The sequence below is a fragment of the Anabrus simplex genome, chromosome 1 (assembly GCF_040414725.1).
Source record: "Anabrus simplex isolate iqAnaSimp1 chromosome 1, ASM4041472v1, whole genome shotgun sequence".
Taxonomy (NCBI): Eukaryota; Metazoa; Arthropoda; class Insecta; order Orthoptera; family Tettigoniidae; genus Anabrus; species Anabrus simplex.
Window position 1 is genome coordinate 1,289,985,702 of NC_090265.1, and position 19,182 is coordinate 1,290,004,883.

The 19,182-nt window shown below is 38.2% G+C and overlaps 1 protein-coding gene across 1 annotated transcript in view; it reads right to left on the reverse strand.

The window, feature by feature from the left end:
- PAN2 (PAN2-PAN3 deadenylation complex catalytic subunit PAN2) overlaps positions 1 to 19,182 on the reverse strand; it is a 317,774-nt gene that overhangs the window by 84,755 nt on the left and 213,837 nt on the right. Inside the window, exon 15 of the mRNA XM_067138515.2 lies at positions 535 to 665. Coding sequence (XP_066994616.1) covers positions 535 to 665 — 131 coding nt within the window. The remainder of the gene's footprint in view (positions 1 to 534; positions 666 to 19,182) is intronic.

Sequence of the window (19,182 nt, forward strand, 5' to 3'; positions counted from 1 at the left end):
ATAAATAAATAAATAAATAAATAAATAAATAAATAAATAAATAAATAAATAAATAAATAAATAAATAAATAAATAAATAAATAAATAAATAAATAAATAAATAAATAAATAAATAAATAAATAAATAAATAAATAAATAAATAAATAAATAAATAAATAAATAAATAAAATGTGAACTTTAAAGGATGGCATCATTTTTGTTTTCTCAAATGTGTAGGATGTTTAAAATATTAATAAACAATCCATTAGAAGGATTGGAAATTTTCCATTTAAGGGCATTTTTGGCTTTCATTTCTCCATTTGATAGTTTCTGCTTAATCTTGGGTGGTTTGCATTACAGTTGACATCAAACTCAAGAGACTGGGATAGGCATGTTTCTGCTTACGAGAGGGTCAGTTTAAGATAGGTTTTACTGTACATATCAACTTATACTAGGAGAGTATTTTGTGATCCTTTTTTCCCCCTGTCAATTCAGAAACATCCAAGAACAAAAGGAGTTGCTAATTCCTCACAGATATGGAACATCAGAATTACCTGAGGTTTGTTAGGATCCGTCAGTCTATGTATCTTAAGGTCTCCATTGACTGAGAGGTCGATCTGCATATGCATTGGGACCCATGAATGGGTATAATATAAATGTCCAGAGTTACTTGTAGTAGGGGACTCTGTCGGCAAAAAAAATTAACAATATTACTGTTTATCAATAAACTTCAATGAAGTTCAAATCAAAGTAAATTTGATCTCAATTTAATATAAACAAAAAGCAGTAATACAAAATGTTAACACTAAGCTCATCTCATCTAACCATTTATTCTTAGTAAATAAACACATGCATATTTGGAGTGATGTGAGAACTAATGCACACCTTTTTGCTAAGGCAATTTTAAGTAGTAACAGCATTCCTTATAATTTGCTTTTTTTAAAAACAGTCAATAAGATCATTATTAATTAAATAAGGCAATTAATAACAATTCATAGATACATTAATGACAAACATGCTAGACTCACCAAAACATACCATAAATGAAAAATAGTACGTACAGTTGTAGCATGCATGGGCATGGCAACTATATGTTATGTATATGTTCATGAAATTCATTATAGTCTATATCATATGACTGTTTGAAGATTATATACTATTTCATTTTGATACCATAACACGAGTCTTGACAAAATAAGCACACATTAGAACACATTCATTTTGTTCACACTGGTGATAATAATTTTGTGTGGCTATTTCTAGCCGAGTGCAGCCCTTGTAGGGCAGCCCCTCCGATGAGGGCGGGCAGCATCTGCCATGTGTACGTAACTGCGTGTTATTGTGGTGGAGGATACACTGATGATGAAACGTACTAACAGCCGCTCCCCCCACCACCACATACAAAATGCTTGACAAAAAAATTGAAGGACCCAGAAGGGGAGGAGGAAACAAAATGAATATTCATATGCTGAGAGGGGACACAATGTTATTTCAGTGATTAAGAAATAGAGTCAAATTTACAAAGAACTTGGCAGTATGAGCCCACTTATCAGTATGACATGTACACCCCCCAACTGGCCTGGATGCATACACTGCTTTGTTTGGTCCCACATGTTCTATCAAAGACACATTTGGGGACCTGGCTGGCCACAGGTGTACCTCAACATCACTCAGAGAGTTCATAGAGACATGAGCCGTGTACGGACGAGCATTGTCCTATTCCAAAATAGCACCACAATACTTTCGCATGAGAGGTAACACATGAGGATGCTTAGTGCACAATATGATGATCCTTCCTAGTGGTGGAAAGAAGTGGTCGACCGGAGCCTTAACGACGAGTAAGCCTGCCTTCACGTTCCCATGTATTGTTGTGCCGCCAAAGTTCTCTGAATGACTACCAGCTGTGAACTGAAGTCATACCTGATGGCTCCCCACACCATGGGACGGCAATTCCCTTGTCCAGCAGCATTATTGGATCTTTATGTTTTCTTATATATATATCGATGATATGAGTAAAGAAGTGGAATCAAAGGCTTTTTGCAGATGATGTTATTCTGTACAGAGTAATAAATAAGTTAAAAGATTGTGAACAACTGCAAAATGACCTCAATAATGTTGTGAGATGGACATTAGGCAATGGTATGATGATAAACGGGGTTAAAAGTCAGGTTGTGAGATTCACAAATAGGAAGAGTCCTCTCAATTTTAATTACTGCATTGATGGGGTGAAAGTTCCTTTTGGGGATCATTGTAAGTATCTAGGTGTTAATATAAGGAAAGATCTTCATTGGGGTAATCTCATAAATATGATTGTAAATAAAGGGTACAGATCTCTGCACATGGGTATGAGGGTATTTAGGGGTTGTAGTAAAGATGTACAGGAGAGGGCATATAACTCTCTGGTAAGACCCCCAACTAGAGTATGGTTCCAGTGTATGGGACCCTCACCAGGATTACTTGATTCGAAAACTGGAAAAATCCAAAGAAAAGTAGCTCTATTTGTTCTGGGTGATTTCCGACAAAAGAGTAGCGTTACAAAAATGTTGCAAAGTTTGGGCTGGGAAGACTTGAGAGAAAGGAGATGAGCTGCTCGACTAAGTGGTATGTTCACAATTAAGTATACAATGATACAATGATTGCTTAAGGCAATTTAATGGTTAAAAGTGGTACATGTTTCGTATATTATCAACATCTTCAGCCACATTGTCCTTAAAATTAACATAAGATTGATATGTAGTAGTATGTAGTACCAATATCATTGGTCCGTTATTGGACATTATAAATTTTCCAGCTATGTATGTTCTGAGCTGTCAATAGAGAGATTATAAGTTAAAAACGTCATTTTTCCGTATTGAACTGAGATTCACAAATGGAATTAGGGAAGGTTCAACCTTTTCAATACAAAACATGTTGTATAAGATGTTCACAACATATTATTTATTCTATTATTAGAACCGGTTTTGACGCTTATTGCGTCATCAGCTACAAAAATCACAAATGGGCAAAGTACATATCACAAATATTGCATAAAAGAATCTTGCATGGCTAAATAGAAATGATGGGCTGCTTTTCTCCTTAAAGGCTAGAAGAAAATGGGTAAAATACGATGATATGATGTGACACATAAAAGCAACTTTTATGTTCAAAGCATCAGACCAATTTTATGCACAATACTCACTCATCAAACTACTACGCTTTTATGTGTCACATCATATCATCATATTTTACCCATTTTCTTCTAGCCTTTAAGGAGAAAAGCAGTCCATCATTTGTATTTAGCCATGCAAGATTCTTTTATGCAATATTTGTGATATGTACTTTGCCCATTTGTGATTTTTGTAGCTGATGATGACGCAATAAGCGTCGAAACCGGTTCTAATAATAGAATAAATAATATGTTGTGAACATCTTATACAACACGTTTTGTATTGAAAAGGTTGAACCTTCCCTAATTCCATTTGTCAATAGAGAGATGGCATGGAAGGACATTAGTAGACGATTAAGTTTGAGCGGTGTTTTTAAAAGCAGGAAAGATCACAATATGAAGATAAAGCTGGAATTCAAGCAGACAAATTGGGGCAAATATTTGTTTATAAGAAGGGGAGTTAGGGATTGGAATAACTTACCAAGGGAGATGTTCAATAAATTTTAAATTTCTTTGCAATCATTTAAGAAAAGGCTAGGAAAACAACAGACAGGGAATCTGCCACCTGGGCGACTGCCCTAAATGCAGATCAGTAGGGACTGATTTAAAAAAAGTAACGCTAGCCCAAAATACATACTTTACTTAGCGGGTTGCATACAGTTATGGAGCAATATCTTAACATAAAGATATCGGCAAAGCTAAAAATGATGGTGACTATAAGCAAACCTGCTGTTTCAACCAAAATTGGTACACATATGACTTACTACTATCTAGAGCAGGGCCTCTCAAATGCCCAAAATTTTACGCGTGCAAACAGCGGCGCAGAGTGCCTGTGCACAGAGCATCGGTCCTGCTCGGCTCGGACCAACGCTTTGTCTCTGGGCTACTCGGCTAAGCTCGGCTCAACTCAGCTTGGATTTGGAGCGCTACGGAGCAAGTGAGGAAGAGGGAGACAGGGGGAGCGAGCAAGACAGGCGCGGGGAAAGAGAGAGACAGCGCTATTGCTCCAAATTGAGGATTGGGGGTCTGCACTCTGGTCAACCAAGCGAAGTTGTCTTTTGCACTGTGCACAGTGCATGCATCAGGCCACGGCCAACTCGAAGTTCCGGCCTGCTACACATGACAGTTCCACAGTGATGACGTCAGTTTTTTAGTGCAGCGATATGTAGGCATGAGTCTTGTTTACATGGTGGTTTCGTAGAACGTTATTGTTATTTCAATGTTATTAGAGGTGTTCGTTCGTGTTTAAAAGTCATAACTGTATGAAAACGCATCAGTAAAGGATGTATTTTCAGCAATAGTATGTGTTAAATACTACAGAATTCTAATTTGAGCAGTCTGATGTTAGGAAGTATTGCTAGGTTATGTGATAGGTTAAGTGTACCCATTAAGCTATTATAAAGTGTCTAAAGTACTCTAAAGTTTATCATTTAATTATGATTATTACTATAATGTGATAGTGTAGTGGGGCGAACGTGTAGAGTGCCTGGATGTCCTACATCCAATTACCGTTCAAATAAGGAGGTGGGTATCTCAACATTTGCGTTTCCTAGCCATAGGAGAAGCGAGCTAAATGGATTTATGCTATACACTGATCTAATTTTGAACTCAGTAAATATGCCTGTGTCTGTATTAAACATTTTTCCGAAAATCACATAATTCAAGTTGATACAACAAAACGACCAGATGGTTCCATTTTAGCTGTGCCTGGGGTAAATCCAAAACTGACGATGTTGTGCCAACTATATTTCCTGGGCAGCCGTCATATATGTCTCAACCAACACCTGCCAAACGAAAATCGCCAGAAGACGGAGACGAGATATCAAATTATGAGGACTTGTTGGGTAAGTTAACAACCCTAAATGTACTTGAATTTTCTACCAAAATTGATGTCAATAAAGTTTTGTTTTACAAGCTTCAAACCAAATTCATACTTGCTAAAGCTGTGCAGAGAGGGGTTGAAACAGCCTACAGATTTTGTTTTTCAAATTTCTGTGGAGGGCTACACTTTATTTCAGACCTTGATATCTGATTTTGAAGATGCCTTTTTGAACACCGAAGTCACAGGGATGTTTTTACAAACTTTTTGAAAATGAAAGTTGAAGAAACTGGCAAATACTGTGATAAGTGTGTGTGTGGTATAGAGTTCATTAGTATTGTGTCCAACATCTGCCACATTTTCGGAAACATTTTTAGTAACAATTACTCAAAAATAATTAACAACAACATTGTGCGCACAAACAAGTGTAAAAAATTAACATTTTAGAATTAACAGTTCACCTATTGAGCATTAAATGATTTGTTATGGAGGGCTACATGTTAATTCAGGACTTGATATCTGATTCAAAGATGTATTTTTAAACAGTGGAAATCGTAATGATCTTTCTTTCAATGATTTGATAATGGAAGTTGAAAAACCTGGTAATTTCTGTGACAAGTGTGGGTGTGAGCTGCAGATTTAATGAGTGTTGTGTCCAAGATCTATCATATCGTGGCAAATATTTTTCCTAACTGTCATTCATAAATAATTAATAGCATTATGTGCTCAAATAAGTGTAATATAAGGGCATTTTAGAGACAGCAACAGTTTGCCGAGTGACCATCATACTACTTTTCAAATTGTGGAAAACTACACATTAACTCAGACCTTGATATCTCATTCAGTGGTAATTGTAGGGATGTTTCTTTCAATGTTCTGATAATGAAAGTTGAAAAATCTGGTAATTTCTGTGACAAGTGTGGCTGTGTGCTGCAGAGTTAATGAGTGTTGTGTCCAAGATCTATCATATCATGGCATATATTTTTTCTAACTGTCATTCATAAATAATGAATAATACTATATGCTCAAATAAGTGTAATGTGTAATATAAGGGCATTTTAGAGAGAGCAACAGCTTGGCGAGTGACCATCATACTACTTTTCAAATTGTGGAAAGGTACACGTTAACTCAGACCTTGATACCTCATTCAGTAGTAATTGTAGGGATTTTTCTTTCAATGTTTTTATAATGAAAGTTGAAAAACCTGGTAATTTCTGTGACAGGTGTGGGTGTGAGCTGCAGAGTTAATGAGCGTTGTGTCCAAGATCTATTATATCATAGCAAATATTTTCCTGTCATTCATAAATAATTAATTAATAACACTATGTGCTCAAATAAGTGTAATATAATGACATTTTAGAAACAGCAACAGTTTGTCTAGTGACCATCATACTACTTTTTAAATTGTGGAATGCTACACATTAACCCATACCTTGATATCTGATTCAAAGATATACTTTTAGACAGTGGAAATTCTAGGGATGTTTCTTTCAATGTTTTCAATGTTTTGATAATGAAAGTTGAAAAACCCGTGATAAGTATGGGTGTGTGCTGCTGAGTTAATGAGTGTTGTGACCAAGATCTGTCATATTTTGGAAAATACGTTTTTTTAACTTACCGGTATTCATGTGTTCAGACAAGCATAAAAGAATTGCATTGTTTTGAGAGAAAACCATTCGCCTATTCACCGTCATCGTACAATCCAGGTGAGTAGCCTTCAGTCGAACATTTTACAATATGTAATATATTACCTCGAGTGCATATATTTGTGTATTCGTATGTATACTTTTGATAGTATTTCTTCGGTGTTTTATGTTTATAGGCTTATTATTGCATTTTCTTTGTCAAATTATGATAAAAAGTATCGTATCACCAAAATAGGGTTTACACGCGACGGCGGAGAGTGAGCACTATACGCGTGACGTCACAACTGTTGGTAGCAGGCCTCTATATATCAAGATGGCCGTGATCAGGCACATGCACCCTGAGAGGCCCTGATCTAGAGAGAAATACTGTGGGAGTAAGACACACCTAACACCGTTAGGGGTGGAGTAGGGAGGGAGTGGCATGTAAAAATAATCTTAAACGACCTATATTATGTTGAATCCATAGTTTTCGGGGTTGCTGAGATGAATAGTGACACTCCGGATGGCATTCAATACCATCCGCATGGGGTGAGAAGGAGTAAAAAAGAAAATGTCCAAGATTATGTAAGTATGTGTGAATGTTCCAGCATAGCTCTCAACTGAACTTACTATCAGAAGCAAGATACTTTGGAGGTAAGACAACCCTAGCATCCCTACAACTGGGGGTTGGGAGGGAGTGACATGTACAAATCATCAAAAACAAGCAATATTAGTGTCAAATCAATATTTTTCGGGGTCACTGAGATGAACTATGACACTCTGGATGCCGTTTAACTTCAAGTTCAGCCTCCATCAGCATGTGGGTGAGAAGGGGTGAGAAAGAAAGTGCCCAAAATGACAGATTAATGTTGAATTCACAGTTTTCGGGTTCGCTAGGCTAATAGGCGACAGTCCCAGTGAAAATAGGAATCGCAAACATCATACCTATAAGCGCGATGTGTAATTACACACAGTTACTTCCAGTGTTGCCAACTTATATTTTCAAGATCCACTAAATACTACTAAACATCTGCTAAAATTCCGCCAAGAAATCAGATCTAAAAAATAATAATAATAATAATAATAATAATAATAATAAATGTCTGCACTCACCTGATCTGTGAGTTCCCTGGGATTAACCTCCTGCCTGTGAGCTGGCGAGCTAAAACTTGTAGGCGTTTTAGTGCCGGGTGCAAAATAGGTGAATCCCCTACCTCAAGGGCCACACACAGAAGAGGTCAGTTCATTAAACGGTCTTCCTTCATAGCATAAATATAAATGTTACATCCTCACAGTTTCATTATCTGTCATCATTCGTCAACTAAGAGATAAGTAATCTTTCCCCACGCATTACAAATTTATGATATCATGATCTCATTACATCAAATCCAAATAACATGTTTTCCTCATGTGACTGCTAGCTCCTGACAAGAAATACGGAATAGCTCGGAGACAGGAGTACAAATTTTAAAAAATCGTAAAATTGATAAAACGCTAAATTCTGCTGTAATAAATCTAGAATTTCGCCAAAAAATCTGCTGTCCGCTAAATGATGTATTTCTCCGCCGACAGTCTTCCAATTCCGCCAAATTTAGCGGAAAATCTGCTAAGTTAGCAACACTGGTTACTTCTATCAAAACAAAATCATCTAAAACTAAAACTTTAAATTAAACACAAAGCAAAGCAAAGTCACCTCCGTACAGGCCATAAAGGCCCTTGGAGGAGTGGAAGGTAAAGGCTTCTACCAATGTTAACCTCGGCATGTAATGGGGTAGAGTAGTTAACTCTACGCCCGGCAGCCTTTGCTCCCAGGAATTAACCTGGTACTCATTTTTGGTGTAGGCTGAGTGAACCTCAGGGCCATATGCACCTCCGGAAGTGGAAATCGTGTTTCTTAAATTTTACGACTTCCTGACGGCAATTCGAACCCACGTCCTTCCAGGCGAACCGAGCACGCCTTTTTAAATTAAACACACAACAATAACTCCAAAGCTACAAAATAGTTTGTAGAATATCATTCAATGTCACAATAAAAATATCTACACATAATTAACAGGTAATACAAATCCTAAAAGTAAACATTCAAAAAAGTACCCGGGCAGCGCAAAGAGCAATTCCATATCAAGACATGTTACCTAACCTATTTATAATGAATGCTGCAGGGCAGCATGGGTTCTCTAGTTTGTATTATTATTTTTCTCTTTATAATTTCAAGGCCTCATCATAAAATTTACTAACTTTTATATCATATTTTAAATTTTTTTAGAAGTAGGATTAAGGAGTAGGATGCTGCTACTCAACTGTCATCCTCATTTGAACGCGGTGCATCCTGCTTTAGACTGACGAGGCTCTGGTGACCGAATGACTCCCAGGATAAAGAGGCCTCCCTTTACTATTCCAGCATTCTCCTTGGAGAGTGGATGAGCAGGTAGAGGGTCCGGGCATGTCTAGTGTCCTTGGGGCAAGAAATTGTCTCTAAAGGTGGATAACCTTACTGAAGGACAATGGCATAGGATCTGGACCCTGGGAGAAGGGGAAAAATAAATGGGACTATCTCAGTCATGCTGAAGGCTTCTTATCTAGAAGGATATTTCAATTTAAAAAAACAGGTAGCGAAGAACCTGAAGGTGGCAGCACCATAACTGGGCTTGAGTTCTGAAGGCTGATAAACTACTAGATGTAAATACTGTGATTGAAGAAAAAGACAAAAGGAAGTTCTGGACTGATCAAAATGTTGATGACACAGGCTTAATTAAGAGACTGACTGAATTTTGGACTGGAAGATGGATCATCACGTCAATCATGACGAGAAGAATGAAACAGTTGGAAGAAATGCTCAACAATTACAAGTGCCTTGTGGCAGCCATTTAAGAAACAAGAATGCCACAGGGAATTGTGATGTTAGATGATCAATACTCGTATTCAATAGCAATGCGTCACACCCAGACTGGATGTCTGGAGTTGGATTCTATAACGAGCTCCTTGCATCTACCAGCATATTTGCTTACCAGCCTTTGCTACGCATCTTGCTGCTGCTGCTCCTGCCCGTCGCTTACGACTGCTTAGCCTGTCTCGCCACTCAGCTGTCTGCTACGTCACATACTTACGTCATTATGACGGTCTAATCTTGAACTTTCACTGCCTCACCATCTGTTTTAGTACCTTCCATCTGTTCTGCTATATATTTAGGCCTTCATCCCACAAACTTTAGTCTACTTTCAACCATGTGTGTGTGTGTGTGTGTGTGTGTGTGTGTGTGTGTGTGTGTGTGTGTGTGTGCGCGCGCGCGCGTGTGTGTGAAGGCGTCTTATTTTCTCGCATGTGTACTTAATGCCATGCCAACCCGCATCAGCTGGATTTCCATGGCAGCCTGGTGAGCAAAGCTATTATGTTTTAGACTTGACCAGATCTTGGTTTCTCGAGCCCCTCAGACCCCTATATGGGTTAGATTTTGTGGCTTTGATACTGTGCGTTGGATTATGTGCCAGTGCTATTTCACTTCTTCTCTAGCCATGAACTAGACATTATGAACTTTGCCAATGCTGAACGCAAAATAAGAAATTTGCTCTCTCCTCTGGAAATTGCTTATTTTTTAAACAGAGAGAGTCACGTATTTCAGACTGACATTTCTCTTTTATATGAGGCTAGCTTTACGGGCTTTCGGGCTGAACAGCAGTCGCTTGGTGGGCCATGGCCCTTCAGGGCTCTTGCGCCATGGGGTTTGGTTTAGCTTTAATAATCTTGCTGCACGATCCCTTCCCATCCTACCCTTCCATCCCCACCTCCCCCTTTTCCCTCCCTTTAATGCTAACCTTTATATTATTAATCTCAGGTTGTATGTTGGTCCTACTGGTATTCTATGCTGGTAAGAATTGTTGTTATCCTTGTTGTTGATCAGGTATTCTAACCTATCTTTGTAATTGTGGCTGGTATCAGTGTTTGTATTAATTTAAGAATTATCTTTCATTCGTATGAATATGATACCTCTTTGGTGTTTTAAGTTGTTTCCAAATAGATGTAAATTTGTACTTCTTATTTGACTTGTTACGTTTCGCTATTCGCTGCCCTTTCCTCTGGGTTCCCATTCGCTCCCTCGATTTTGCGGTAGTATATTATTATGATTATTATTAATATTATTATTCTGCCTGGGTTATCCTCCCCTCCCCCTTGCCTAATTCCAGCACTGGATTATTGTGACGCTCAGTGCCCACTTATTTATTTGTGTACTGCAGTCCCTTGTCCCATTCCCCAGCTGTGGTTTTGCCTTGTTTGACCTTATGTTAGCCCTTCTTGCTTGGGTTTGACTCTACCTTATGTTGTCCGAATCCAATTATCTTTGTCACTTCCACTGTTCCTTCTCTTATTCTTTCTCCACATAATTCTGTATCTTATTACAATTTGCTGCCCGTAACAAGGTATTCCCAGCTGTTACTAAATGGATGTCGCTGAACGATCGCATTTGTGTGATGATGCTGGAAGGATTGCCCTATAAAAATTGTATTGTCAACTGCCATGCACCATCAGTGAATGCAGATGAAGAGGTGAAAAATGCCTTCTATGCAGAGTTGTAGGGTATCACAGATAAGACTGCATTCACATTCGGTCCGGCTAGTGCTGGGTAATTTTAATGCACAACTTGAACAACAAGAAGAATATTGCCCTACCATCAGTCCACATAGCGTACATGAAATGGTGTCAGACTGGTGAATCCTGTCGCTATTAGAAGGATGATCATTAGCATCATGTACTTCCCTTGTAAAGTGATAAATAAAATCACATGGATATCGCCATATGAGGAGATAAAGAATCAGACTGACCACGTTTTAGTGGATGGAAGGTATTGTGGTTGTGTTGAGCAAGTATGAACATTTTGCAGGGCTGATATGAATTCTGATCACCTTCTAGTGATTCCAACACTGTCTATTAAATGGCAAAAGAGAAGTGGAGAGGTGGCTATCTACGACATAGAGAGGCTCACAAATTAACAAGTAAAACAGTGTTATCAAATCAAAGTCACTGATTGCCTTTCCTCAGAGAAGATGGTGCTGAAGGGAAATGGTCATCATTGTGAGAGGGCATTGTTCAAAATACAAGTGAGAAGCTGGAGTGACAGCCAAAACCTGTGAAAAAGCCATGGTTTGATGGCAAATGTGAAGAAGTGGTGAAGAATATTGCAGCTAAAAAGATAAGAATGGCTAAAGTTCTGAAGGTAAAAGGACCTTCTGGTTGATACGTTTTGTGAGAGGCATTTATAGACAGCATGCTTTAAACCAAATGGATGATGAGGGAGTGGTCCCTCCAGTGGAACAGGAAAATGTGTCTGGAAGATATTTTGAAGTAGTACTCAATGGTGGAGCCCCAGTAGAAACAGCAGACTATGAGAGAGTACAAGTGATTAAAGAAATATCCGAACCAGCAGCTAATGAGATAAGAATAGCCCTACAGGCTCCCAAAAGGAACACGGTGGGTAGTAGTGGTATCGCTGTGAAGCTGTTTTGATGTGGAGGGGAAGCAGCGGTAGAAGCACTGAGGCAACTTGTTGCAGAAATCTGGTCGACTGAGGCGATTCCAGAAAAATGGAGGAAAGTAGTTGTGTGCCCAATTTAAAAAAAAGGTGAAGGTAGTTAATTGCCAAGAAATCTCACTGCTTGAGACAGACTTCACCTCTCTGATACTGGGTTGTCTGAAATTATTGCTTGGAGGGATTATAAGCTCATAACAATGCGGTTTTATTTATGGACATTCATCCACTGATAATATCTCTACAGTAACATAATTGATGGAGAAGTTTTATGAGTTAGATAAAGATTTACACCTCATATTCATTGACTTCTGGCAGGCATTTTGGCAGTTATAACCATCCTATGTTGTGGAAGACAATGCAGGAGTTTGGCATCCCCATCAAGTATATTACATTGATTGAAGCTTCCTACTCTGAATCAAGCTGTCAAGTATGGTTTGCGAATCAAATGTCCGTGCCCTTCACACCAGAAATGGGTTGTTGCGACTGGGTGATCCTGTCACCAATCCTCTTTAACACTGCACTAGAGAAAGTGAGATGTGCTATTGGCCGTAACAGGGAGATGGGGTTGGTTGGATCAGACATAATCCTAGCACTTGCTGATGATTATGTGATTATGGATGAAACCCTGAACCACGTGATGGTAGATACATCTTGATTTATACTCCAAGCAAGCAAGCAAGCAAGCAAGCAAGCAAGCAAGCAAGCAAGCAAGCAAGCAAGCAAGCAAGCAAGCAAGCCGGTCAACGACGAGAAAATTAAGTATATTTCATATTTATTTCCAAAGAGTCTATACAGAGTTCTCCTCCAATTTAGACCCTGCAATGTTAGTAATGAACAAATCAAATCTAATATAAAGTTAAACAAATTGTAGTAGGTATAGTGGACTCTCCATGCAGTGATCACCGCCCGGTGGAGCCTGGTGCTTACCAAATATTCGGTGATTGCCAGGGAATCACGAGGAAACTCACAATAATGATAAGAGTTTGTAATAATAGAGATAATAGCTCTGACCCGTAGTGATAACTGTTGGATGGAGCCTGGTGATTAACAAAGGAATAAACTGTAATAAGGATAGTGAGCCCTCCACGCTATGATCACTGCACAGTGGAGTCTGGTGATTACCAGATATTCGGCGATTGCCAGGAAACACGAGGATACTCACAATACTAAAAGGATTTTGGAATAACAGGGATAATAGCTCCCAACAGTAGAGATAGCTGCTGGATGGAGCCTAGTGATTAACAAAAGACTAATGGTCGGTTTCTGGTACACCACAGTTACCTGTGAGTTACCTAAAAGCGCTTGTAACTCTAACTGTGCTGTTAACTTTAATGAGTTTCTGGAAACTTATATCCAGATTTATAAGCCCTGGTAATCAACAGTAAGTTATCGTCATGTTTAGTACCTCTCGTCCTCCGATAGATGTCTCTACGCAAATCTTTTTAGGGTTATTTTGGTAATATCTAGTTACTTTTACTAGCAGAAGTTTTCTACGATGAAGAATGTTTGGCAAAAGGCCGGTCTCCACTGATTAACATTTAACAACAACATGTTAAATGTTAAAAGTGTTAAATGTTAACTGGTGACACCATCAACATGTTAAATGTTAAATGTTGAATACTGTTTCATTTAACATTGTGTCCACACTTAATAAACATGTTAAACTTAACTTTCTTTGTTTATATGTAGGTAGTTCATCATATCAGTTTGCGGTAATAAATTTAGGTGGTGTCTAGTATTTTCAAACAAGGACAATGGACTCAGATGAAAAAGATTTGGCCTTTGTTATTGCCACTGTTGCTTCTTGTTATGATTTACAAATGCAGTTTTATTAGACACATTTCCTCCCCTCATCCTGCTCATTGCTTCGAAAGCAAAACACTATGAAGTATAAACTTTGTCCGTTCCCGCCCCCCGACTTCAGACTTTTTCTGATTTTTTGCAATATTCGACTGTACTGGGAGCGGAGGTACGCTAGGTATTTTTTGATGCACTCGCGGGAATAATTATATAGAGTTCGTGGAAACTGTCAGCTTTCTTCGCTTTATCTCTGTATTCCTTTGATGAGACATTCCACAAACAAGGCCTTTCTATTATATCATTAATTAAGTCCAAAGGAATCTTGCTCCACTACATTTCTGACCATAAATTTTAGTATAGTGTAGACAGAACGACACGCGTACGCGTACCGGTACTGGTACTGTATTTGTAGCTTATAACAAAGAGAATGAGTGTTGCGGAGTGTTGAAACTATAATCCTACTTCACGAGAAGCACGTCGTTTGCGTCATTTGGCTATCTGTTGACATGGAAACGGCAAGGAAGTTGCCGAAGCTGTGCCAACATCTCACGAACAACGAATTGACTTGACATGTTTTCCACTTGGAGCGGAAAACACGCCAACATGTTAAAAGTGTTAACCTCAACATTCTGAGTTAACATGCAAAGTCAATTGGGAGACACAAACACAATATACATGTCCATTGTAACATGTTAAATTTAACATGTTGGTGTTAAATGTTAATCAGTGGAGACCGGCCTAAATATGTACACAGTCATGTCGATCAGTCTGATTCAGCATGTAATAATCTCTCATAATATGAAAATACATATGATCTAATGATGCAAAAATTAGGTATATATTACTTCCTCTTCTTTCTTATTGACAGTATGCAGACATCGTCTTAAATTTCACCTTGAACGTTGTCGTCAATCAGATCACTTTTCACTGATCCAGAACAGAACAAGAGTAAATGAAAATAATCACATAAATGAAAACGTGCCGCACACTTTGGAACCTATCATTCCGACACTGAAGTTCTGTACTGATGGTGCTATATCCATCTGTTCTCGCTGCAACTGTTGCCGTTTTTTTTTTTTTTTTTTTTTTTTTCTACACTGACCACGCAACATACATTGACAAAAATACATCAGCCTGATGAAAATCTGTTCGACTCAAGTTCTATTTTATTTGACGATTCATTTTCCGTATTGGAAGATATATCTACAGTAGAGGCGTCATGCTCCGAGGAGATTATAACCTAAACAGCTGGGACAGACGACACCATACAAGTGTAATCAGTGACTAAAGCCAGTGATAACATGTAAGTAAACGTATTAACCGAAATATTATCGAGTCCAGCACACCCAAGCACGTTAAAACTACAATGAATGACTGTAAATATATTATAACCACTTCATTATCACTTTCTAATGTTTACAAAACTAATATAAGACCTTGTATGAAACGGTACGGAGTAGTGCCTCATAGCGGTATTTGTTGGAATCAGTTCTAACATAGAGGTAACTACAGCACTAGCTGCAGTTACCAGTCTTTGCGGAGATAACTGTGAAGAAGCCGATAACTGTTGTTTCGGAAACTCATTTTAAACATATCACTAAGTTAAGTCACTGGTAACTACCCATCTACAGATAACTGTCATTTCAGAAACCGGCCATAAGAATTGTTACGAATCCTGATTAGGTTATGTAACTAGGAGAGGGAAAGAATTAGCAACCTTGTGTTGACCTACTTCTACACGTTCATCTGACCTCATCAGTTTGTCTGGTAACAGCTTACCACTCCACACTGACGTTATCAAAACACTGCAAATCGCTGAGTGCAAGTCGACTACTGACCTACTTATGCTGGCCACTTTTCTGTTTACATTCCAGACCACCTATGTGTTTACGTAATTACTTCTTGCTATCCCTGACCACCCATATTAACATACAATACCTTTCACTTTTCTTAAACATAGTTTTTTGACTGCACATAAAAACTTATTCAAGTTTCCTTCACTGTTCCACTGGTTCACTATCCACACTAAAATTTTTCGTTCATCATTTTGCTTGCACAGCTCCTGTTGTTTTGAGCTTAGAAACAATGCCTTCAACTACTTTGTTTCTTTACAAAAGCCTAATAAATGCATGTCATCAGTCTTTTCCTCACATAGGATACACTGTGAGCTCTTTTTGCTCCTAGTCCATCCTTTGTTTCTGTACAGTCCATCAGCCAACCTAATAGCCCGCCTTTCTACCTTCTACCCCCAAATCTTATGTTTAACTTAGAAATTTGGAATACCTTATAGAAAAAACTGAGCGAAGGTCTATCCCTACATTGTTCTAACGATTTTTGCATTTGTATATCCTTGATTCTCCCTATCACAGCCCTCTGGCTTCTATTATCTTTTCCCTTCCATATCTTTCACCAAATATAGCCCATACCCAGATTCTCGACATAGGTTTTAATTTTTGCCAGCCAACTATCATCATACATACCTTTCAATTCTTGTTTAAATGCCTCCTGTAATACGATACCTCCCTGTCCCCTTTTGAGTCGCATCCAATAATTCACTACCCTTTTAATGCATTCCACCTCTAAATACTCTCCACATATTATTAACTCCTCCACATAAGCTGTACATTGCGGTAGTCTCATAACTATCTTACTAAATTTGTGTATTATTTGATTCAAACTGTACCTTTTTTTTCCAGTCCCCATAATTCTACCCCATATAGTGCTCTACATAGTACTAATGTCTTTAACACTAATCCCAGTACCTTATAGTTTATCCCTGGGTACTTAGCCACTAGAATTTTTACAGCTGCAAGAGCTGCAACCCCCCTCAATTTATCTTAATGTGATCGTCCCATCCTCCTCCGCTATTCAATATATCATCCGCGAATATCAAACCTGGAATCTCTAAATTGTTCATTGCCAGTACAGCCCAACTTGCTCCTCCATGCCCATTCAGTATATCATTTATAAATAAGAAAAATATTGGCGATAATTTGCAGCCTTGTTTTAGACCAACCTTGCACTCCATCAGCCTGCTAATTAAATTTTTCTCTAATTTGACACTGCAGTATACGTTCTGGTATAATGCCTTTGTTCGAATCATCTTTCTAGAAACTCCCAACCCCTCCTAATTTTTCTGTTAACGCTCTTCTACTCACAGTGTCAAAAGCTTTTCCAAAGTCAATAGCTGCTAGAAATACACTACCTCTTTCCCTGCCCTTGTATTTATCTATTATCATACCGGGCGAGTTGGCCGTGCGCGTAGAGGCGCGCGGCTGTGAGCTTGCATCCGGGAGATAGTAGGTTCGAATCCCACTATCGGCAGCCCTGAAGATGGTTTTCCGTGGTTTCCCATTTTCACACCAGACAAATGCTGGGGCTGTACCTTAATTAAGGCCACGGCCGCTTCCTTCCAACTCCTAGGCCTTTCCTATCCCATCGTCACCATAAGACCTATCTGTGTCGGTGCGACGTAAAGCCCCTAGCAAAAAAAATAAAATAAAAATCTATTATCATCTTCACAGTCATGATGTTGTCTACCGTTTGCCTCTCTTTCCTGAATCCTCCTTGGAATATAGATAATATAGCATTTTCTTCAGAACAATCCCTTAACCTATTTGCCAAGACTCCTGCGTAGATCTTACTCAGCGAGTTATACCTCGGTAGTTATTTGGGAAGTTTATATTCCCTTTCTTTTTATATATTGGGAAAATAATCCCATATTCCCATTCTTCTGGTACTTTACCCCCATTAAAAATCCTGTTAAATAATTTTACAATTCCTTCCCCCATCTGACTGTATTTACTTATTTCTTTCCAAAATTCATTGCTAATACCATTTCTCCCCCTCGCTGATCTCCTCCTTAGTTTACTTATTACCCACTGGACTACTTCTACTGTAAATTCCTTAGCTAGTTTATAAGTACTTCCATATTGCTCCATATGACCCGCCTCCTTTCCTTACACCCCCATTCATCTCTTCCTCCTAATAACTCGCTGAAATGTGTCACCCACTGATCATAATCAATATTCGTTTTTTTTTTTTTCGTATCCCTTCCCTCCTTTATTTATTATATTTATTCTTTCAGTTTGATTCATCCTGCATTCCCTATTTATTAGCTCTGATTGTTCCTTCATCCATAGCTTCTTCCTCTCAGCATTTTTAAGTTCGTACTCTTTCCTTAATCTACAAAGGATTTCTCGTTCTTTGCTCCCTCCTTTTACTTTATAATCTTTTAACGCTCTCATCACTACTCTTCTAAAAGCCTCACATTCCTTATTATATCACCCTCAACCTTCCATCTTTCTCCTTCTATTACCTTTAACTGCCTGTGCCACCCTCTTTATAGGATATTCACACACACACACACACACACACACACACACACACACACACACGCGCGCACGCACGCACGCACGCACACGCGCGCACACACACACACACACACACACACACACACACACACACACAAAAGCACCCTATGCTTGAGGATACAGTATAGATCATATGTTTAACTAAGATACCATATTCTGAACTCTTCATATATTAAAGTCCATATACATTGTATTTTTTGGAATGGATCAGAATTTCCATGTAACAATGTAAAACTAACACTTCAAGTTATTAGTAAACAAAGTTCAGTTCTATATTACCATTTCTTTTATATCATTTAGATTGATAGATACTGTCACCTGTGGTGGGACGCAGAACTGGAAATAAGCATTGTGTTTCATGAAATTATATTATTGAGTTCGGAAATGTAAACTATTTACCTTTTATTTTAAGAAACCTCAAGAATAGAATTTGGGACTCATGAACTTTTGAAAATCATTGATTATAGTATTTCTTAGTATGTTGTTTTACCATTTTATTTTTCTGGACAGATCAAGATATTATTTGGAACTGTAAATTAACATTGCAAGATGCAAGAATTATTTTTGAAGTGATCTTTGTATTTAATTTCATGTAGTTGTGTTTGATTGAATTTGGAAAAAAAAAGGGTTGTGTATCATGTAAATTAATTTCAAGAAGATTCAAGAAAGACATTCTGGACTTGAAGAAAATTAATATTGTATTTTGGTACAACGTGTGCAGTACATAATTTTTGAACCAACAGGTACTGGCATGTGGAGGAAGTAGGTGATGAAATTCTGCTTGCATTAGCAGTTTAGCAACTGGCCATATATGGTCTTGCAATTGAATTGGTCAGAATAACTACCTTTCCAATTGGCAAAGCTGGGAATCTAGAGAAATTCGGTGTCCTATTGGTTACTTGCGATCTGCCCATGT